The sequence below is a fragment of the Echeneis naucrates genome, chromosome 4 (genome assembly GCF_900963305.1).
Source record: "Echeneis naucrates chromosome 4, fEcheNa1.1, whole genome shotgun sequence".
Classification (NCBI taxonomy): domain Eukaryota; kingdom Metazoa; phylum Chordata; class Actinopteri; order Carangiformes; family Echeneidae; genus Echeneis; species Echeneis naucrates.
The window spans coordinates 10,735,004-10,758,776 of NC_042514.1; the positions used below are offsets into that span (position 1 = coordinate 10,735,004).

The 23,773-nt window shown below is 39.7% G+C and overlaps 1 protein-coding gene across 3 annotated transcripts in view; it reads right to left on the bottom strand.

The window, feature by feature from the left end:
- The window catches only part of LOC115041980 (uncharacterized), a 67,013-nt gene that overhangs the window by 37,874 nt on the left and 5,366 nt on the right, over positions 1-23,773 (bottom strand). For all 3 annotated transcript variants that reach the window (XR_003840655.1, XM_029499941.1, XM_029499940.1), the window contains exon 3: positions 20,497-20,544. Coding sequence is in view for 2 of the 3 variants with exons in the window: in XM_029499941.1 (XP_029355801.1) it covers positions 20,497-20,544 (48 nt within the window). In the remaining variant the exon portion in view is untranslated. The remainder of the gene's footprint in view (positions 1-20,496; positions 20,545-23,773) is intronic.

Sequence of the window (23,773 nt, forward strand, 5' to 3'; positions counted from 1 at the left end):
TTTCATGTGTTGAATAACATACAGCCCTTTGTGCTTTTGTTTGCTTTGAGATACCTTCTGTTGTGAATTGGTGTTATTCAATTGCAAACTGACTTGACTCTGTCATGAGGAAGGATGCGTAGTAGGTATTCTGTACGTGTATTAATTAGCATCTGGAACATGTGGCAAATGTAAATCCCTTGGCTGGGAATTGGGTGATGTGTAAAATGTCTGATGGGTTGAAAGCTATGTGCATTTCCTCAGCTCAGCTCATGTTATGACTTTTACATTTCAAGCCAGGAGACAGTGTGCTGTTGGTTGGAAAATCAGATGAGGTCTTTGTGTATAAAACGGGATTTCTCTCCAAATCAAACCAAAATTGTGACCAAAGGACAATAGTTAAGCTAAACCCAATCTAATTTCAGCTTTGCATTCTACAGCCTGTGGTTATAAGATTGGATGATTCACCTTTTTCATGTTCAGAGATTGGATAATCAAGGATCAACTGATTCATCAGTGTATTTTGATTTTCCTTTTTTCCCGGCATTAAGTAGCTTTTGATAAAGTCTTAATTTCCTTACTACATCATTATTAGCTTTTGATACCAACCTGCCATCTGGCAAATGTTAAAGCACACGCAGATAAGAATTCATAATGAATATGGTTGAGTCTATGACAGATTGTAATAAAAGAGAGGGGCTGTGACAATTATCGCAGAGACAGCACGTGAGGGCATTTGACAATGTGGCAGGCCTGCACTTGTTAATTGCAAAGCTGCTCATACATTTCTGCTATCTCACCAACTATCAGAATTCCTTTATGTGTAATCACATTTTTATATGTTTCCTCTCTCAAAATATGACTGATACATAACTTAGATTGTCTATTTAATTGAATTTTTATTTAGCAGATAAATGGGCGTTCAGCGGTATATAACAGGAGACCTATAACACTTTCCCACCTACACATGGTGAGAATGAATCCAAATCGTTCTATTTCACAGCCGTGTCAACTCCTCCCCAGCACCACCTGTCATCAGGATATTTTGCAGCAATATCAGAGGAAACACTTCGGAGATTGTACGAGCTGTGTGCTTTCATCAGTGTCCCTTAATTAAATCTACCTTTCCCCGGGCTCTTCCATGATCTCTGCAAATAAAATACAGAGTAAACACACCTAATTAAAGAAGTTAAAACATGACCCAACCCGGTTCTGTCTCAGTGTCGGTGACTGGCATGTCTGCAGAGGCTTTGCAGTGTACTGTAATTCCTCCCTGGCTCACAGTCGGTGCAGGCTAAAATCATGTGTCATTAGTAAATTACACAGGTGCCAGAATGAGTTTATCATCTTGAGTATGAAAAGCTTCATAATAACCTAAGGAGGTGCTTCTAAAACGGTCCTATCTTTTAAGCTAAATGAACATGCCACACTGATATGAGATTATCCAGCTTTAGAGCAGACACTGTTGCCTGAAGGCCTGCAGCCAGTTTATGATGCACTATTTTCCCCTAATCTTTTCAACCTCAACAAGCACAAGTATGGGGCAAAGGGAAGAAGAGAAGAGAGAAAATGTGTTGTATGGGTGCAATTTCACAAAAAAAATTCCTGCAGACTACTTGATGGAGGGTTTACAGTTGTGAAATTCAAGTGAGGAAACACTAAATGGGGGTAAGAAAAATGCTTTTATTCTTTCAAATTTGTTTTAAAGTCATTTAAAATTACTAAACTGACCTTGCCCCTGTGTCTTTATTTAAACTTTTTGGCATGTAATAAAAATACCCACCCCAAAAAAGGTAAAATATAGCAAACTTATTTGATATATAAGAAGCTTCTGCAAAGACAAACTTGGACAAGTCAGAGTTGGAAACTAAAAAAACGGCCCTTTTTTATGTAGCTACCTGCATTCTATTGTAGTGCATCAAAGTGAATCAAATGATTACCTCCATCCCGTACCTGTAAATCATCAGGTAGACACAGTGTGTGAATGCAGGTGTCAGAGGGTTAAGGCGCCTTCAAAAGACGACATATAGATTAAAAAAAATGCTTTTCTATTTATGTATACTGTTAAATATTAAAACACACAACGGAATAAAACTATAAATGCAAACTTAAATTTTGACAAACAGGACAAGATTTTTTAGCCTTATTCACCTCATAACATCCAAGAAAACCTAATGATTTTTTTTTTTTTATTAGTGGTTGTTCACATTTTGTTAATGAAATGTATAACTGACACATTGTCAGGTTTATTCCTATCAGAAAAGGGAACGAGATGCTGCTAAGTCCATCTAATTACTGTTTTTCAGATTGTAAAAATCATCTGCTAACCGACACATGTACGCTTTCTGAGAAATGCCATTTTTCCACATCTTGATAAAACCAGCTAATTTAGAAGAAGTCCTGAAGACTCAGTGACAGCTGTGGCCCTGCGTCCAAATCAATGCTACTACATGAGTTTAACTTTAACCCCCTATGCAGTTCAATCAACACTTCCTCTGACTGCCTCCACAAACCTTTGAGACTACAAGCTTCACGCAGATACGGTTATTTTGATTAGAAGTTCACTGAAGTCCTTTAGATTGTACAGTTGTGATCCTGTGTTCATTCCCTGTCTACCTCTTGGTTTGTCATCTTTATCTGTGACACAACTGGGACAGCTGTGTCTACTCTCACCAATTGCAACTTCAGAACAGCAGATTTTTAATGTGAGTCAGCTGTAAGGTTTATAAATAGATGAGTAGATTAACAAAGTGACTGTCTGTATCTGAGACTGTGTTTCATGAACTCCTGTTGGATTAGCAGTCTATATTTTATGTTAAGTCCTATAGGAAATCAATGGCAGAATGTGGCTAGGTCTGCCAGGAGCTGCCATATAAGTGAAAAGGGTCTTGGCATATCAATTAAGAAAAAATACAACAAAGGCTGACAGCTGTTTTGTATGTGCATCCTGATGCCAGAATATCTGCTACTGTTACTGCACTACTGGAGACATAATGTACATGCTGAGTTGTCATATTTCCAGGCTGCTCATCCATCAGAAAATCCCTCCAAAGTTTTTTCTTTCACCATCCCTGTCAATATAAAATGCAGATTTGGGGTCGAGGACAGTGGTCAACTAAATATTGTGTGTGATACATGATGAAATGCTGGGCCAGCTCATGGAAACTAGGTGATGGTGTTGGAAAACTCAATCTGATGTAACGAATCAGAACCTATTCATTCATTTTCTACCGCTTAGAGCCAATCCCAGCTCACAGTGGGCGGGGGCGGGGTACACCCTGGACATGTCGCCAGCCCATCACAGGACCAACACACAGAGACAGACCAACAACCACTCACACTAACACATGATCAAGCCAAACATGCATGTCTTTGGACGGTGGGAGGACACCCACGACTATGCCGCCGCAGGAAGGAGTAAGTCACCCCTCGTGCACCAGAAGCACCACGAACACAATGAAGCCAGTGAAGTTAAAAAACGAGTCCATTTTCAACGAACTATAGTTTACCCTCAGAAGACGCTTGGGGGAGCTAAAAGAAGTCAACTGAGGTTGTGTGTTTAATCACTTTTGGCGATGTCTTTGTGAGTTAGTGGAGTTGTGTTAATGTAATTAGCAACAGTTAGCTTGCGGCGTCAGTCAATACAGGCACCACTATAGGGTGTGCTTTGCTTGGCATGTAAACTGCTGTGTGATAATGTGCTAATAATATTAGATATGTTTAAGAAGACTTCGTGTATGTATTTGTGTGTGTAAGAGTGTGAATGGCATACATGATGTTGCAGTTCATCATTATTTATTTATTAACTCATTTTAAAATGTTTGAAATGTTTGATTATAAAGAATCTTTAGTTATTTACATCATTTGTGAACATTTTAAATGCCCTGTAACTATAATTCATAGTAAAAAGCTAACAATTGACGTTAAAAAAAGGGATAAAATCCTCCAGTGTTACTGTTGTGTTACAATATGCTGATGTGATGTTTATTATGGCCATAAGAGAATTGAAATCCAATAATCAATATAATAACACCCTTGCTTCGTCCTCGACCTGGAGAACCCAGATTCCAAGTATTGGTTTGTATTATTTTGTGTGAGGGAGATACGGAGCGACTCTTGAACCTGGTCCCCACCAAGGAGGTGGCTCGGGACCCCTCTCTGTCTGCTCCTCTGTCCTCATCCTTGAGTACCTGGTGTGGTAGGAGTGTTGATGATCACCTCTTCTAACTGACCGCGGACTAACATAAGTGCACTTATGAAAGGGAAACCGAGTTGATACGACCTTATCTGACTGAAACAGGCTGAACTGAGCTAATCATCACTAAGTAATACAACTAAACAAAAAAAAAAAAAAAAACAACCAGAGAGAACGCTGCTCTTTTATATTTTAGGGACAGCTGCACTGAAAACAGTTGAACTGTTACATTGACTGCTTTAAGTTCAGTCATTTCTGGTTAATTAATGTTGGATTAGAGCTGTAACTTTAATTAGTCTGCCACAAAAGTTTTCCATATATTCTGACTAAAACCAACTTGGAACCAGTCATTTAATGTGTCCGACATCCCTTCTCACTCTACGCCCAACTCTGCCCTGCAAATGGAGTTGCTGTTCCATATATCCAAATGTACTTTCATCACTAAGCACGTAACAAACATTTTATGAATTTAGCTTTTCAGTCAAGTGTCGCAATTCCATATTTTGGATTACCTATCGATATTCAATCCAGCCACTGCTGAGAAAATTCTCTCGTCAGAAATGTGTCTTGCAGATGATGTAAATGCTATAAAATGTCTGTCTAAATAGCAGCTATGTCGAAAAAAAACTGCCTTCAACTAAAAGCTAAGGGGGAAAAAAAAGGACGATATTTTTTTCTGTGTACTTCGTGTAAGCGGGTTTGTCAGTCTCTTGCACTTCCACTTGTGAGGCATATGAGCATGTAACTGTCCAACGCTTATCTCTCCTGGAGTTATAGCAGTTAATGAGAGCAGCTTGACAATGTGAGACTACCTAGAGCCCAAGGGCCTGTCGGGGAGTGAGTAAACCATTAGCCCCAGCCTGGGGGTAAACAACTCCTAAAAAGTGAGGAGTTCTGCAACACCGTTTTATTCTTAAATCAGCATGCAAAGGCTGAGACGTTGGCAGTATTTACCAGTGAGAGTGGGACAAGCTACTTTGTCCTGCCACTGCCATCGCACATAAATAATTCTGTCTATTGTCACAAACTGAAGCCGAGACTGGTCGAAAATAGCTGGAGATACAACGCTGATATACAGTAATCCCCACAACCAACACACATGCAATAAGGCTTCGAGAATGGCAGTGAGAGTTGATAGAGACAAGAGTAATGGGTCTCTCCACCTGTAACATGATTCTGTCTTTAGAAGGAGGCCTGAGGATGGGTGGGTGTACCCACCCTCAGTCCTCCCAGTTGGACACCACTATTCTGCGGCTCATTGTCTTTGTGTGATGGGTCAAGAAGATAAATCCTCTTACCGCTCTGGTTTTGCAAACAGCCTCAGAAAAATGATAGCCCTGGGAGCATATTTTTGGCATCATATAAATAAGAAATGGAAAAAAAGGAGAAATTATACTCCTGAATGAATTATCTGGCTTCCAAGCTTTGTAGGGATCTGCAATCATAAGCATGCAATACCACGCCATGCTGGTGAGATTTAATTTTTTTTGCATGTAATTATTTTCGACTTCGTCTTTTTAAACCGCATATACACAATTAATAAACGGTAACACAATACAACAGACGTTGTTGTAAACAGATAAAGACACCGCTGCGTTCACCTTCTGTCTATTTTGTGCAAAAACAACTCCAGGTTTGTGTGTATTAGTTTTTTTATTTACATGATTTTTAAATTTTTGTTGATTAGATATTTTATTTTCAGCATAGCCACTTTACAGCAAATTTAATTCATCGCTTAAATGTCAACAAAAACTGGTTCAGTGTCTTCTGACTGGCAATGGGTCTTATGAATGTTGTTCAACCATACTTGAACTAACTGTTTAACTAAAATATTATTTTTCTGTGCATGGCAACCGACCGCATAGTTATAAAGTAATGGAAAAAAGGGCCTAAGGCTGATGTAAGTATATGGTTTACTTTAAGTTTTCCAATCTTAAATCTGTGAAGAAGGTGGATAACTTTGGATTCTGTCAAGTATATTACAACTTCACTAAAACATATAAAATAATTCCAAATATAAAGGTGATTTATTACATTAGCAGCAAGCAGTTGAGATCAGCACAAAGGGAGATTGTGCGAAGATTCTAGTAATGAAATCGTCAAATTTATTATCTTGACAGCTGGATATTCCAATTTCTTTGCCACTGAACCATAGATTTTCCAGAGTGCAAACACGTTTAAGTACTTCTTCAGAGTCAATTAAATCAGATACTAGTTAAATTACCATTTTTATTAACCTACAGGTTCACATTTCTGTAATTTTAATCACTATTGAAAGACTATTAGAACTGCTTTCGAATGAAGACAGAACTAAGGGTCATTTAGAGAGCGGCAGAATTAATCACACAATGTCACTTCAAATCTACCTTTCAATTCACTTTAAAGATTGCTTTAAGATTTACATGTGCAAGGGGAATTACGTGTTAAGTTAAAGGAGAGATCAGGATTGGCAATGGCCTGCACCCACCTAAAGCTGCAAGAAACTTGAGCATCAAACCGGCGCCAGAGTAATATTAAAATGAAGATTGTAGAATTTTTCAGCGGGCTTAGAGCAGGGTCATTAAATATCCGAAGTTCAAAAACTGTCAATGTTACGCTACAAATCATTCCCCTTCCAGCACCTGTGGAGTTTCCTCTCACTCCTCTAGCGTGCGTTCATGAGAGCGAGCATCTGGAGTGTGGACAGTAAATAATATACCAAGAGAACGTTAACCTTTAGTTGTGGTGCTAAGATGCAACCTCAATTAACAAGAGTAAATAATCCTTGTGATTACTCTGAGCTGGCCTTTATCTCGTACATAACCTAATTAAATGGACCATCCAAACATAAAACCACAAGTAATCAAGAGCTTTGCTGAGGCATTTCAATATAGCTGTGTGGGATTTCAGACACACCCACAAATGTGCGAGCATCCATGCATTTCACACAAAAACATGCGCGCACACACAAACACACACTAGTTTGATGAAACTTATTGGCTAATAAAGAGTACTCGGATAACTCATCACAATTTAGTAAATTAAATGCACAATGGATTCATTTTAGACAAAAAATTTTTAAACGGGATGAATGTATCCCATTTAGAGGGATATTAGCAGTCATAAAGTTCTCTGATTTCCAACTAACTTAATTAAGATAGCTCACGAGCACCATATATTCTCCTTCTGAAGTATGTTAGACTGACCTTGATGACAAGTGGGCGGTTAATGCAGAGGAGAACTGATCATTTTGGCCTTCAAATTCTACTGAATATATATCGAGGGGAACAAAAATCTAACTTTGCTGTATTGTGTATTACAGCTCATCAGAGCTGCATGACATACAAAAAAAATATCCACAATCATGAGTCACAAACTAACAGCAATTCGTCATGTCAGTTGGCATGAGATTTACCCAAGTGGTACTGAGGATGAGCTTAAAAGAAAGAATTACAACAGGAAAGCTGAACTCACAAATAATGAGTTCAATACAGTCAGGAGTTCTGTTGTTGTGGTTTGGCCAGTAACTTCTGGTACCAGCTGCTAATGGCAGCTAATTAGCAAACTAACCAGGACTGACATGAATGAACCAGTTCCCTGTTCTCATGGCTATTCCCAACTTTTGCTACAGCCGCGATAAATTCTGTAGATGCAATTGAAACAAATATATATTGAATTTTTTTCCCCGTTGTTCAGTGTTTGATGGTTCGTCAGACAACTTTGACTGGGATCCTGGGTAATTGTGGTTAATTACAAAAATGTGGAAAAGCTTTCGTTTCAGCTTTAATCCAATCTAGTCACTTTGGAAGGGAGTCCTGCTTAAAAGCATAAATTTAAAAATGAACAGTTACAACCTGTTTATTCATCAGGTCTGTGTGTCAGATGATGAAGTGAGAATAACGATAAAAGGAAAGTAGAAAAATATTATGCGGTGTCTGGTACAGAGATAATATATGAGGATGTCATTGGATGTTGACCAAATACATTTCCACTGCAGATATTATTTTAGGAATGAAAACACACATTTCCTTTTGGCTTGCATTTTCACCAGTGTATTATTATCGACCAATGCAAAACTTTGAAACCATTGGCACGCCGGTGACTCCTAAAACTGTTTCTCAGTGGAGGGATGACATTTTTTGAGGTCTTGGTGTGGTAATATCAGATTTGGTTTCATTTTGTTTGCAGGTTAAAATTGGTTTTAAATAGGCCACAGAAAAATGACTCCATTTAATCTGAGCATTGAAATGTAGACCGTGTAATCAGTTCTCGTTCACATGTGGGCCAAGATAAGACTGGTTTTATTTGTGTGTAAATCTATCCTGAGAGGCCCCATTCTTGGCTGTGGCTATAGTAAGCCATGCCTCCAAGCTATAGCAGTGTGTGTGGACATAACTGGTCCTTCACTTGGGTCCCCACCCTCTGCCTCAGGATCCATGTGTAATTGAGAGATGATCTGGGCATCGCGCACAATGCATGGTCACACTGCCTCAGGAAGTGAGTACAATAATCTCTGTAACAAGGCGAGGATGCCTCTCTCATAGTGGAAGTAAGAAAATGTAACTGAAGGCAAGATAACACTATTCCTGAAGTGTGTTGTTGAAAGAGAGAGAGAAAAAACAGAGGTCACTTGTAATCAAATAAAATCTGATTTATATTATTTTTCCCTGAACATCTCGAATCCACAGTCATGTCTGCGTGTCTATTCTTTGTTGTTGGCAAAAGTTGCAGTGCTGTATAATGCGTGTGTGTATTCTCGTTATTTGCATCCATATCTAATACTTCAGCTCGGTAGTGGCACAATGCATTATGAAGAAAACTTGATTGTGAGTTGTCACCATTCCCTTTAATTACAGCCTTTGCATGGACATATATGCATACAAATGGCTTATTTGAAGACTGAATGAAAGGGAGTTCATTTGAAAAACTACAACAAAACCATTTGTTCCCACCAAAACAGCATGCGCTGTATGACAAATTATGCGTTAGTCTTATGAATAATTCTCAAATTCTAAGCAATCAAGTTTTAAAGATATCATAAATCCCGTTTAAATGGCCTTATTCATTACACGTCAGAGATGGGTGGGGTACTAATAAAGTGTTGCGTCTGAAATTGTCACTTACTTCATGCCTTGCTGGAAGATGTTCAGCACAAAGCTGATGTATGGTGCAACTGACTGTATGGTGATGGAAATGTTGCTGTGGCCTCGTTAGCATTCTGCTGTAACCCTCGGGCCGGGGTGTCAGATTCTCTCAAAATTTACAGCCCCGTTTGGAACCAAAAGATTTCATGCATAATGGCTGTGGGGGCCCCTTATAATGAAAATACTGATCCTCACTAGCAGGGTTTGGTCTGAGGACAATGTTGGTTAATGAAGAGCTGCATATGTGAAAGGTTAGCAATGGAAGCAAGAACACGAAGCAAAAATAGCAGCCATTGACTGCCACTTCAGTTTGTTTTCTCGCAATAATTTAATCACTTCAGTAGATAAGACAGCTGGGCTTAGCACCTTCAGCTTCAGCATTTATTAGGTGGCGTTACGTGTCGTTCTATTTCATCCTTCTTGAAAGCCAGAGGCAGTTCTTTAAGCACTGGATATCACCGTCTCGTGCATGTACAGGTTGAGTACCTCTATCAACGGTCACCTGTGACCCCTGCATGACCCCAGCTAGGCTATATCGCATATCGTCAGAGGATCTGTTCATTGGCCCCAGTTCGACGCCCATCAGTCAGCGGTAATTAGACAGCTTTTGCTGGTAGGGTTCCCAAGTGTTCCTTAAAATATGGAATCGTCCCATATTTGGGAATTAAAATATGCGTTCTTATCGAACTAATAAGGGACGTAAAAATCCATGTTGGGCGATTTCTATTACGATGAAACTGTGCTGCTGCTGCGAACTCTGCACGTCTGGAATGAGGTTCTGTGTCACTAAAGCTACAAGAATTCTCCTGCTTCTATTGGTTCTCTTTGACCAACAGAAAGCTATCAGCTGTTGCTACGGTGCGACGGCTAATGTAATAATAATATGGTGAGGCAGGTGTAAGACATTATTTTTGTTGTGCATAATGTATGCACAAAAAATAAAATGTCCCTTCAGGACTTCAGGAAACTGGCAACACTATTTTCGTACCCCTTCCCAGCTAGTTTCTTGGTGTCCAATTCTGTTTCAGTTAGCAGAAGAGCTCTTGCTTGTGCTAACATCTATTTCTTGTTTGCCAGAACTGCTATTTCTCCCTAAGGTGCTGGCATGGCCTCACCTCGGCCGGTTTTTGAATTCTGCCAGATATCCAGGCAGCACCCGGGAAGGCAGAGGGTAAACCCAGCCGGCTTTGCCCAGAGTGGGCTCCTAAGGCAAACGTGGAGGCTACCATGTGTTTCCAGTGGTGATGTTATGGTGGACTTACAGTAAGGGTTGTGCACAGTCTAAGCACCGTATGTCCCACTGGATCATAGACACCTTCACCAACGCGTACAGTGCCAGTACTCATCCCCTGCCAACGAGGGGAGTGCCCTCACTTCCTCGACTGTCCTGAAGGGTTTTCCCCTGGAAACTATTTGTGCTGCGGCCTGTCGCCGCTCATCCATTGGAGGTGGTCTTGCTGCCCGGTCCCTCTGCCTCTACACAGTATGGCAGGTTCTGTGATTCCTCATGACAGACTGTTCTGTCACTCTGAATCCTTGCGATCCTGCGAGAAGATTCCTTGGAACAGATCCTCTTACAGCATCAAAAGATACAGCCTCGTCAGGGTCATGCAGGGGTCACAAGGGACTTTGATGATATAGGTAAGTGATCCGACATGTTGAGCTTAACAAACTGCCTCTGGCGGTCATCCAGGATTCACAGAACTACAGTTACATATGTAACTTTCATTTTTAATGCTGGGAAAAAAAAAAAAAAAAAAAAAAAAAAAAATATATATATATATATATATATATATATATATATATCTGTAAGTACACATATATATTTATGTACATAATCATATTAATAAAAGCATTTTTTTTTTCCAGAAGTCACATTCACTGCAGATGGATCAATTTATCCTAAAGATATCAAATATGAAAGCCACACTTTGGTAAGTGTGTGTAAATCATTTATAATATCTGAAATAATGATAGCGCCATTCAAAAAAAACAAAACCTACATTTTCTTACTTTTTATTATTTTACCTAGATTGTTGACTAATCTGATATTCACAATAAATAAGTGAATCATTTGGAAAATAACGTCTCAAATAATAATTTCCAATGCTTTGTTTTAGCTTACTATTAGTTTAACTATATGAAAGACTACTTTTATATTAGTCTTGATATAATCATCGTTACATATCGGCAAAGGTCCTAATGCTTTGAGATGGCCAACTAAGAAAAAGTCTCTCTGATGCTGCTATGAAAACCAACTTAAGAAGTTTTGGAATCGGTTTTTGCCATTTGATAACCAATTAATATTAACTATTAAATATGTAAACAAAAAGCGAAATTATAGGTTTTTCTTGATTTGCTTCGCTGCATATAAACCCTGAATATTGCACAAATCACATGCACTTGAGGCTGTAAATTAAGTGCAGTGAATACAGGCTTTGGAAAGTTGCATTCAGGGCTCTCCCGTACTTCTTTAGACATCTCATTTCTAAAGCAGTCTGCTAAGAAGGGAAGAAAATGTGAATTACAACTAAGCTGCTTAACCACAATGAATTAAGGCTGAACATTTGAAAATTTGATACTGAAATTACTGTCATTATGGTGCATTATGTCTGAGCATAATGATTGCTTTGGCGCGGTTTGAAGACAAAGGCAGACTCTTGGGGAAAGTATAGTCAGAGGAAAAGTTGATTTCATGGCTGTTAATGATATGTGAACTTCAAACCTTAATTTTGGCAGCCATCATTTCCTGCCATTTCACAACTCATCTTTTGTTAGCTACCTAAACGGTAATGCATCTGCAAATGATTTCTCTCTCTTTGGACATCTGAACTTGTCACGGTGGGGGAAAAAAAAAAAAAGAAATAGCTCCTTTCTAGGCTGATGTTTAATTTGTAGAGCATGCTTTAATCCACAACAAGTAAGAAAGAACATACTGTAACAGGAAGGCATTTGTTTCATTACTAATTGATGGATCTGATGGGTTTCACTGCAGTAAACTGCTTTAAACCATCTTTTCACAAAAATAGAAATTGTAAGATCTTTTGTCCTTGTGCAGAGCTGTCTCTGGCATCGGCTGTGTTTTTGTGGGTACAAAGTTTGCTCTAGACGTTTAAGAGTGTTGACAAAGAGATCGATTGCAAACCAAGACACGGGACCACACAGTAACTGTGACCACGTTTTCCTCACAGCTGTATTATCGACCAATGGAAACAGACACATGGAAAATAGGACCGACTTTGCCTCCAATTTTTGGGATGTTTCCTTGGTTGCAAACATTGTGGAGACCGACGAGGGCTGTTATTAATTCTCTTTCAGTTTAAGCCTGCCGCCTGAACAACAATTAAGGAAGAATTTAATTGAATCAGCTCAGTACCAGTACCTTTCTGAACAGGAAGTCCAATGAATTGGGCATGGGGATGGATGGATGGTGGGAAAGGAAAGGAGGCCATAGAGGTTAAAGAAAAAGGGTAAAATTACAAAGAACACCAGACCCAATCTCACTTCCCGCCCTTAAACCCACCTCTCCATTTTTCACACTACCATGTAGGATAGAATGTCCCTTTCTTCTGAGGGGCACTGGTCGTTTTGTGCGTTGTCCCTGCAGCACTTTGAGATGCACAAAACAAACATATTAAGAGAATCAGTCGAAACCAACTAATTTCCCAGAAATTTGTGTAAGTAATACTTTGTTGGGAATAATGGTTAGAGTGGAGTTATGCTTTGAAGGAAATTAAATGTTTTAGCAAATCTACCCAAACTAGATGATTTAGTTGATTTATTTAATATTTATCTATTTATTGTTTTCTTCCAATTCATTTTTTTTTTTTTTTAGTGCTGACCTTGTGCTGACTATTCAGACTAAATCAGACAAGAATTCAAGCCAAAACAAACTAGCGTACAGAAATTTCAATTGAAATTAGTAAATCAAGTAAGGTACAAGACCATATTTCAGATGTGAGTTTTGATAATATGGTCAGACACCATAACCTGGGCCCATGAAAGAGATGTAGATAATATTAGATAAGCCTCCTTTTTTATTGGAGAACAGAACTCTGAGTGTAAATGTGTCTATGCAACAGCAGATGTTGACAGAGCATAGCAATCTAACCTAAGAGGACAGGCTGTATGTATGTACAGGCCACAGGCCTCTCAGATGCTATGGCATTGCTCGGTGTGTGTAAAAAAGGCTGGATGTCCTTCAGAGCAGCTGAGGAACAAAAAGTAAATAGCGCTGTCACTTTTATTTGAAATTCCAACATTTGTTTTAATGTCAGAGAAAATGTTCAAATGTGAACTCAAACAACCTGTGCAAATTCAAAATTTCCAGCCTACAAAGAACAACAAAGGATTTTAAGTAGTGCGTCTCCTTGTGATTCAGGAGAGGGTGCGCTGAAAATCTGACTCAGTTTGACCTATGGCATGCTCTACTGACCTATCAGTAAACTTAACAACTAGTAATGTGGGCTAATTGGAGGCCATTACCTATTAGAGAGATTTATTCGCAGGGATATGTGGGTGTGTGCGTGCATGCGCATATTCAATCCTTTTGTTTGAACTTAGTTTTTGGAAAAATTGACTGCCCTTAAAACTTAACATGATATCTTCCCAATTACTTCAAGTTATATGGGGACGGATGACTTGGTAATTGTAGGATAAACAGTGCCATGTGGGCTTGTATCAGCAGTGTATTTAGTGGAAATATGATTATGGCTGTAGCACACCATGAAAGCATCATAAATGTGAAACATGTTCGCACAATTGCTCAAATGTAATATACAAATATATGGCAATAAAAGAAAACTACTTTTTGTGGATGTGTGTCCATTAATGAACCGAAATGGTTTGGTATTGAACAACACATTACATGCTTGTGCACACACTCACGCAAATACACACACAAACACATGTATTACCTCAAGGCCATGTTCCATTGTCCTGGGAAAGCCATGAGGAAGAATTCCTTTCATGTGTCATCTCCTGTCATAGCGCCGTCCTGACAGAAGCTTAGTGACATATGAGAGGCCTCGGCAGAATGTCCTGCTTTTAGTCAAATGAAGAGTCTGACAGCTGCTGCATTCATCAAAATCTACGGATAATCTGCTTTCCATGTAAAATCATATGATTAACTTTTTTTTTTTTTTTTTTTTTTGACGAGGGGGATGGGAGTGTAAATGGCTGTACCTTTAAGGAGACACTTGAGAGACATTGGGCGGGGATGGATGGGAAATTGTGTCAGAAATGGAAATGGAATTGCATGGAAATGAGTGGAAACCTAGATATCTGGTTACAGTGTTGTTCTGCCTGGATTTACTTTTTTTTATGATTTGAACTGTCCACTGTACTCAAAAGCCAGCTAATTTTAGCTGAGATCTCTTTTCAAATACTATTAATTTATGTAAAGCCAAAAAATACAGTTAATCAAACACTATTCCATATCATGCATGATAAATCTTACTTGTGTTTTTAACAGTAAAGTATCTCAAAATACTTTTCATTCCTAATTTATCTTTTCATTTGTGTAAATCCGACACATTTAGTTATTTTTTTTCTCCACAATATTGCTCAATGAAAATGAAAATCTGTAGCAAACATAAAAAAAAAGTGAAAAAGTGAATTGCAGTTATTAGCTGGGTGAAAGCATGAACTATTATCTGACAATGCTACGCAGAAATTGGATTTTACAAACAATAATAAAAAAATAAATAAAAAAAACTTACATTGACATCCTGTGCATTTTCCTGCGATAGTTTCATGATGAAAACAGTGCAGACACTGACTGAGTTGTGACAGACAAAACTGATTCCATATAGTTGAAGATCTTTTTCAAAAGACTTGTCTAATAATTACGTTTCAGGGTGTGTTCCCTCTATGGTTTGATTATACAATGAAATCTGGCAAACAAGGACATTTGTATGTGTGTAGGTGCCTGTGTGTGTTTGTGTTGTCCATGTGTTACCTACTTTGTGAGGACCTAAAGCTGTTTACAGGCTCATTGTGGGGATTTCCTTATGTAGACAAAATCAAATCTGCAGTATATAAATCAAAACATTTTATGGGGAAGACATGCTTTAATGTGAAGGTTTGGATGAGTTTAGGTTAAGGTTGGCAGTGGTTATGGTTAGGGAAGCAGTAGCTATGGCTGTGGTTACACCCGTAGTAAGTCTCAAGGACATTTATGGAAGTCACTGAAATGTTTTCTCAATTTTCTCAACGTTTTCTTGATTGGGTGTGTGTATTTTTTATTTTTTATTTTTAATTGAGATTTGGGATTTCAGAAACAGGTTATAACTTTGAGGCAGTAAAAATAAAGATAGTGCCGTAACTTTGGCCATTAATTAGATCAAGTCTGCTGACTGACTCACTATTTCCTTTGCTAGCATACGCTGTCTTGGTTGCTCATTAATTGAGCTATCTAATTTACAACTTTACTCACTACTATGAAGCCTTGTGTCCTGCAAAAGAACATGTACTGCTTGAAAACAACTGTAGATGTGAAACAGCAAAATGCTGGCAGGGTATAAAAAGGAACATATTTCTTTTAAACACATCTATCATACTTACATAACTCCTACAGTTATGAGGTGAGAAACTGATAACTGTAATGGTAACGGCACCAAGAATGACTTTTCTTTACTAAACGTGCATCGTCAGACACATAGCCTGTCTCCCAGCTGACCCCAGCTCTGTGTTGGAAAAGGTCTAATCAGGGCCACGGCAGACAGTTGTGAATCTTTTCCTACGTCACCACTCCCCACCAACATCTTCTCCACCAGACTCCAATCAGAGGGAGCAAAGGCCATTAGGCAGCTCTGAACCTCCTTTTCTTTTTTAATTACACCCTCCTGGATTGACCGAGCACCAGCTAGCCCTTTGCTATTTGTGGTAATTAGTCCAGAATGTGAGCTGTCAACATGCAAAAATCGTGCCAGTAGGCCCAGAACGCCTCAGCCACCCCCACTGTGTTCAACAACAAGCACCTAGCCTCAGCCACTGGAATGCATTAACTTTCTCCTCTTTTTTTTCTCCCTCGGCGACTCATGTCAAATCCAGGTCCCTCAGAACAAAATCTTAATAATTAACTGGCAAATTTTAACATGATTGCTTGTGACACACCTACTCTGGTAATTATGGCTTTGAGGCCATGTGCTAATGAAATTAATGCATTCATTGCCCCAACAAATTAGCATAACTCATACAAATGGCCCACATTTAAGACCCCGTTGCAGAACGGAAAAACATTGTGCAAGAAGTAGTAGCAACAATACCAACGACAACAACAACAAAAAAAAAAAAAATCTAGAGAATCAAATGGCAAGAACATTGAACAGGAGACCGTATGACAAACATTGGTTTCTCAAAGTCTTAACGGCTAAAGCCTCTTAATGTTAACCAAGGGTGATTGCAGTAATGCATTAGAGACTGATAGCAGAGCAGGACCAAATGATTATCACTATCATCATTACAGTCATTGCTGATCTACATATACATCTCTCTGTAGACAAATATTAAATGGCCATGCTACGGCAGGCATTAAAATGTTATTATACTGATGCATTAACTTAGTGCAGCAGAGTTCATATCAATACAGTAGAAGCTTCCCAACAATCATTCTCTAAATGGCACAGCTGCCACTTGAAGCAATCACCAGTCCGCTGACCCCTGTGCATCGCTGTTTGGTCTCACAATGGGATGTCCCTCAGACATTTACTGCTTGCCATTAATAATTGATGGTGATGCCATCGGTATAATGGACAGACACAAGTGCAGCAGTCCGTTGGAGATGCTGCAAAAGTACAAGAAATGTCTCCTTGCTGGTAAAAGAAGAGCAGAAGTGGTTATAACGCTTAAACATGTGTTTGCCTGCAGCCAAATACTGCCAGGGAAATAGGAAAATATAAAAATGGCTAACATTCAAACAAGACTAACAGTCAGGGAGGGAGAGTGTGCAGGTTAGTATAACCATTTTTGCGCCCACAATTCTCTCGAGATTCCATTGGGGCCTTAATTGTCATTCTCAAATAAATAATCAAATAATACAGGACGCTTTGGATGTGTTGAACTACAACTACAGAGAAATCAGAGCAGAAGTATATCAAATCAAATCAAATTTATTTATATAGCGCCAAATCATAACAAAGTTCCTTTGAGAGGTAGAAATCTCAGGCAGATCCCGGCTCAGGGAGGGCAGCCATCTGCCTCAACTGGTTGGGCTGAGGGAGGGAGTGATGGGGGGGCGGGCAAGCAGAGGCAGTCAGAGATACGCAGTGAGAGCGAGCGTAAAGGAGAGGAGGGGGGACTCGGTAGAGGGGTGGAGAGAAGATGCCGTGAAATATACAAACAAACCATACAGAAAACATACGACCTGGCAGTTCTAAATGTACTCTAGTAAATATTAGCAGTAGGGGAGAAGAAGAGATTACAATGGGAAATGAGTTGTAGTGTGTAATGATAACTAAAGGTAACTCTGGCAGCAGCAGGTGCTGAGCGGGGACATGGAGCAGATGATTCAGCACCTGTAGGACGGGGATCTTCACAATATTGCGTAGGTGAAAGAAGCCTTGCCGAGAGACAGAGGACACGTCCTGATCAAAAAGGACTCCAAGATTCCTAACAGTGGAAGTGGAGGCCAAAATAATGCCACTCAGTGTGGTTAGGTGATCAGATAATGGTTCTCGAAGGTGCTTAGGGCCAAGTACAATGACTTCAGAAGTAGTAGGGATGCACTTAACTATGGCCGCTGGTTTCGCTAACTTCAGGTTCTTCAGAATGGAATCGCCGATAACTACAGTCGGTTTCTCAGGTCGGCCTGCACTGACTACAGGCCCGGCTAGTTACACTAACACTCAGTGGACTAGCTATAGTGTGGAGCCTTGCCTTCAACTCATTAACTCTCCTTCATATCTGTCAACAACCTGCAATTAGCACATGTACTGTATCGCTATGGTGGAGGAGGAACTGCACGTGAAGCACACAGAGCAGGAGAATGAGGAGCGTGAGACACCACTGCTAATTGCTAAGCTAAGCTCACAGAGCTATAAATGAGTTTGAGTGCGTGGCTGACTTATACCACCGAACTCCAAAGAGATAAATACACAGATCGGCAAAACAAAGTCAAACAGCACAGCCGGTGATTGGAAATGACACGCTTACTGCCAGTTTAACAGAATTCACTTTACTGTTACTACACTGTGAATGTTATGATTTTTTTTTTCTTCCATCACAACACCCATATGAGTTTTCTCCAAAGGTTATTAATCAGTTGCGAAATCTCTTGGGAGTCAAACACCCTCTCTTGTGTTATACAAGTTGCTTCCAATGACGCAAGTGATGTTGAAATTGTCTGACTGTGGGCCTGGGGCTTGAGGCCAATGTTAGAAAGCTAGAAAAAATAATGATCACTGTCCTAAATGATGCTCACTAATCAGGCTAGACTGACTGATGGAAAGTAGTTGCTGATAAGCCTAGCCAAGAACATAGTACAAGTCTGAGCACAATACAAACTGACCAGCATGATGGATCATCACAAATACTTAAGCTTAAAAAAATGGCAGATAACTGCTACGATGCTTCATGTCAGCTGTCACAGGATCCATGACCATGATATTCTGCAATCAGTGCAAGAAAACACGCCTGCCACCAACCCTCCCAGGGGTCAGCCAGCCAAAGGAAGCCACAACCCGGATCCGAATGGAGCTTTTGCAATTCTGTGTGTTTAGGGGCAGAGCTAGCTCAGCTTGATGTAACAAACAAACGCGCTCCTCTAAAGTTAGACCCGCACCTCACAAAGGCCTGCCGGTTCCTACGTGCTGCAGTTAACTGGAACATGTAACCTGCTCTCAGCTGGATGAGTGTGCTTCCCGAACTAAGGGGTTTATGTACCTGCTCACGTTTACGAGGATGCCAGCCATCCGGTTTTGTTTCGTGGGTGCACTGAGTGAAGAATGGTGGTGTGTGGTGAATTTCCGGTCCAGTCTCCTCTTCTTTTGTTGTGCTACAGCGCCCCCCCTCCATTCTCCCTCCCTCTCCAGGTAACATTGTTCCTAAAAGAACCCTTTCTCAATGCCACATTCTGCAAAACACCGTTAGCCAACGCAGCTGCTGTCACTGGTGGGCAGATGACCCCATAACATCACCACACCCCCTCCCACTTCACGTGTGAATCAGTAGGTCCTTACCGCTCGAACCAAAACCCCACCCACAGAGACCAGACTGAGTCATAACAGAGTGACAGAAACAGGGAATTCAAAGTTCAGCCATCATCATCACCACTACCGCCCTATTGGTCATAAATATCCTGTTGTATATTTGCAAGACATTTGCAATTGTCTATAAATGGAAAAAAAGAGAAACACAAACACATTCCTAGATGATTAAAAATGAATGTGGACTCGCATTAGTCTGTGTATGAGTTCATGTTTTAAATATAATAAATTCCCCAAAAGGTTGGTACTGTAACTGTTTTTTCACAGGCTGAATCTCTTCAAAATATAAATACAAATACAAGAACAGACAGAAGAGATCACTGAGTTTTCAACTCATCACTGCAGAGCAAACAATGAATAAAACACCCAGTAGACAGCTTGTGATGCTTTGACCCACGACACACGCATGAATACATGCAACACATGAACACTACACTTCCTAATCTGAGATGGTTAGTAATGTGGCCACCTTATCCAGCAAAGCAAGCCCATCTGTGATGACACATCAGCTCCACCATTTCATACAAATAAACACACAAACACCAGACACAATGTGTTGATGGAAAATTTGCATTAGGAATGTACCACAGGAAAGCGTGATTAATTTCTGCTCATGAAATGAATACAGATTTTGTCATTACATGGCTTGTATCCTTTGCCAAATATTGTAATGTTTCTCCTTCCTTTTTGCACAGTGAGTGTTCTGCTGCAATAATAAGGAATAAAAGACAGCTTACAGCTCATAAGCAACACAACTGTTGGCAAATCAGCTAAATCACAGAGCAAAACAAAGACCTGATTGCTCATTAGTATTATGGATCTGCTCTGTTTAAATCTGCTTTCTGAGAAGCAGCCACTGTTTAATGACTTAAATGGTGTTTGTTTAAATGCTTGCTACCTACATTTCGCACAGTGTGATGAAAAGAATGAGACATCATCAAATATCTCATTGAATTTTTATACTTTGTATCAAAACGCACATCAATACACTTACCTTGGCTTTGCAGATGATGCATCGCAGCCTGTCTTCACTTCCACATCCCTAGAAGGATATTTTAAGTCATTTAATGGCAGTTTCAATCAAAACAAGTTCACAAGTACAACCACGGGATTTTGTTTTGATCAATAAACAAATTATGTTTGTTTGGAAATCATGATTTCATCTTTAACACAGAGGTGCGTTATGCATAATGATTGTAATTTAATTACTGAGCTGCCAACATCTACAAGACATAAAGAATTTCAGAGGACAGTAAAACTGAAAACACATTTCACATGGTTGTGCGTTTGTCCTTTCGTTACCGCGTTCGTAGCTGTTGGAGTTTTGGCATCTTGGAATCACTGATGATATAACTGCCTGTTGGTTTAATGCATATGCTGAATACACCCCTTGACATGACAGATCCGCTCATGAAACAAAAATAACATACTGGCAATAATCTTCAAGCTGGTGCTAACTAACTGAAGAACAAGAAACTCATTTGTACAAACACTAAGTGCCAAATCCACTGCTAATATGCATGGCATGTAGGAGCACATTTTGATCGATGTTAATGGCATATAATTATAGAACACTGCTATTAGGCAATGTGATTTTATAAAGAGGACCATTGCCCCCGGCACTGTGGCCTGATTGCTGTGAGTGTTGAACTAATGAATGTAAACCAACTCTGTTTGCAATGATGAGAATTATCAACCCATGAGACAGAGACAGGATAAGTCTGTGTGTGTGTGTGTGTGTTTGTGTGTGGTGTGTGCATGCAATTAAAGGAATATATAGGCATGCACACAGTCAAGGACGTGTTCGCTAACATAAACACACAGACAAACACACAGATATATCTAACTCATCCTCTCATTAACTTCTTCATCTGTTCATATTTTGGTCGATGCTTCACTCTGAATGAACGCTATGTTTAGCGAGCAAGTTCTTGTTTCCATTCCTTCTCTCACCCTTTTTCTTGCTTTAAGTACAATAGATTCTGTTTAAGATGGATGGGATCACAATGCCTGGAGGGCATTTTTGCACAATACCAATTCCCATTTACTTCAATAGAGTGAAACCAGAGAGAAGGAAAAAAGTTTTAAAAATTGCATTTATCAGTTGTGATAGTGAATTTACCTCATTACTTTCCAAAACCCTGCTCTGTATTTTCTCGAACCTGTTTTTGGGTTGGGTCGTGAAATACACCAGACAGCACACAGCTGGTGTGGTACAAGCCATACAGTCCTCCCATGCCCTTGTACTTTGTGCTGTTAGGGGTTTCACCCCTCTAGGAATGCACTCCCTATAATGAGGGTCAGAGGTCAAAGTGCTGCCGCGCCTGGAGGCCGGGATCTCCTAAGCACACACTCAGTCACTGACTCTGTCCCTATATTTAAATCCAGCCTCAGGACATGTTTTTCAAAGGGCATCTCCTAACTAGTTCCTGGTTACTAATTAGTTTTGTGCCATGCTATTTGTCTTTGGGAACCTGAATGAGGGATAGGAGGGGGGCACAAATGAGGCGGTCTAAAAACAGATAGCGTATGGTTTGCCTCAGTGCAGATAATAATCAGTCGGATAGTCCTCTGCTGGAAACCACTGTATGCATCAACAGTTATGGAAATAAATGCCAGCGTTATTTTGTTCTGTTTGAATTCAGTTTGCCCATTGTGTAGTGACAACATCTGTGTCATACTGTTGTAGGCGAAATTAAATAAAGACTTGGAATTTGCCCTTTTTTTGTTCAAGCTGCTTTTATGGGTGGTAACAGTGCATGCTATCACTCCCAGCTGGCCGGCTCTCTCTCGCAAGTCAAATCATTATTGGATTACATTTTCTGGCTTCATAAAATGCGGTTAAGAGGCACTTTAGACATATGTGCATGACCTGCTTTCCAGAGATGGCTATCAGAGCAAAAGTGACAGGTCAATTGCTGATTTCTGTTCCGTAAAAGGAAAGGGGCTCCCTACCCTGAGCACTCTAAAAGGTCGCACAGCGTCTCTCTCCCACCCTCGCTTTCCACGCACACAAAAACGAAAGTAGTCTTGCAGCATCAGTGCACACTCACAGCTGAGAGCACGGTTCACTGTGTGTGTGTCTGTGTACGTATGCGTGTCCATGTGCCTGCTTCATGAGTCTGTGTGTCAGGACATAATTGTATAGTGGGAAGACACACACTTAATGGAAGTGGCTTTTCAGTCTGACATCTGGGTGGTACAGATGAAAGGTCTGCTGTAACACGTTGTCTACCACTTGTGGAGTATCCAAGTTCACAGCAGTGGACGGAACAACAGCAGAGACAAATTTATCTTGATTAATACACAAATCACTAATTCCCTATCTTGCATCGGGTGTATAGTACAGCATGGCAGCATACAGCCACTATATATTCGGATGTTTTGTTATTATTAAGCGTTGCTTTCTATATGTACCCTATTTGGAAGCAAGCGTTATGAAAAACCATAAATGCTGAAATTTTATAGTCCAAAAGCACATAAGTGACACAGACCAATGCGATTTTCAGTTTATCTGCTCTTTGGGTCTCTTGTCAAAATGGTTCCAGCAATTTATGAGTGCACTCTCATAAAGTAGTTTAACTCACAAAATAAATATTTAGAATATACTGTTCCAGGCTATTGTAGCAGATTCTGAGATATCCTGACTTAAAGCCTCACAAAGCTCCCCTAAAAACACAAAAATGCATTATACAATTATATATATATGGTGGGAAGTGGGCACTGTCGTAGGGCCCTTTAAGACAGTGTTTAAATTACATTCAGAAGAATTGTGTATTCATATATCACCTGTCCACACAGAGCAAGTTTAAAATATGTGGCAAATTGCAACTGAAGAGTTTACATTCCCATATGAATAATCTCTACTCTTGCTTTTAGCTTTTTTGTTGTTGTTCTTTTTTTTTTTATTTTTTTTTTTAAATAAGGATTTCTGGGGAAAAAAATCCTGAGGTATACAGAGGTAATTATTATAATTTTTTTTTTTTTTAGATTATGGCAGCAGTAGCAGTTGCTGGGAATTAATGGAGAAAGAGTAATTAGTGGGAGCAGCAATAAGCACCATTGCTGCACAGAAAGAAATCCATGCCACCCACTGAAACATACAATTCATTAACAGAGAAAAGTGTCTTAGGGATCTTCTGGGATGTGCAGTGCAGAAAAACACTGTGCCAGTGACCGGCTGCATCAGTGCTATCACACGTTTGTACTATAGTACAGATGTTAATGAGTTATTTTGCAGCGGGCTGACAGGTGTCTGGGGCTTGACAACT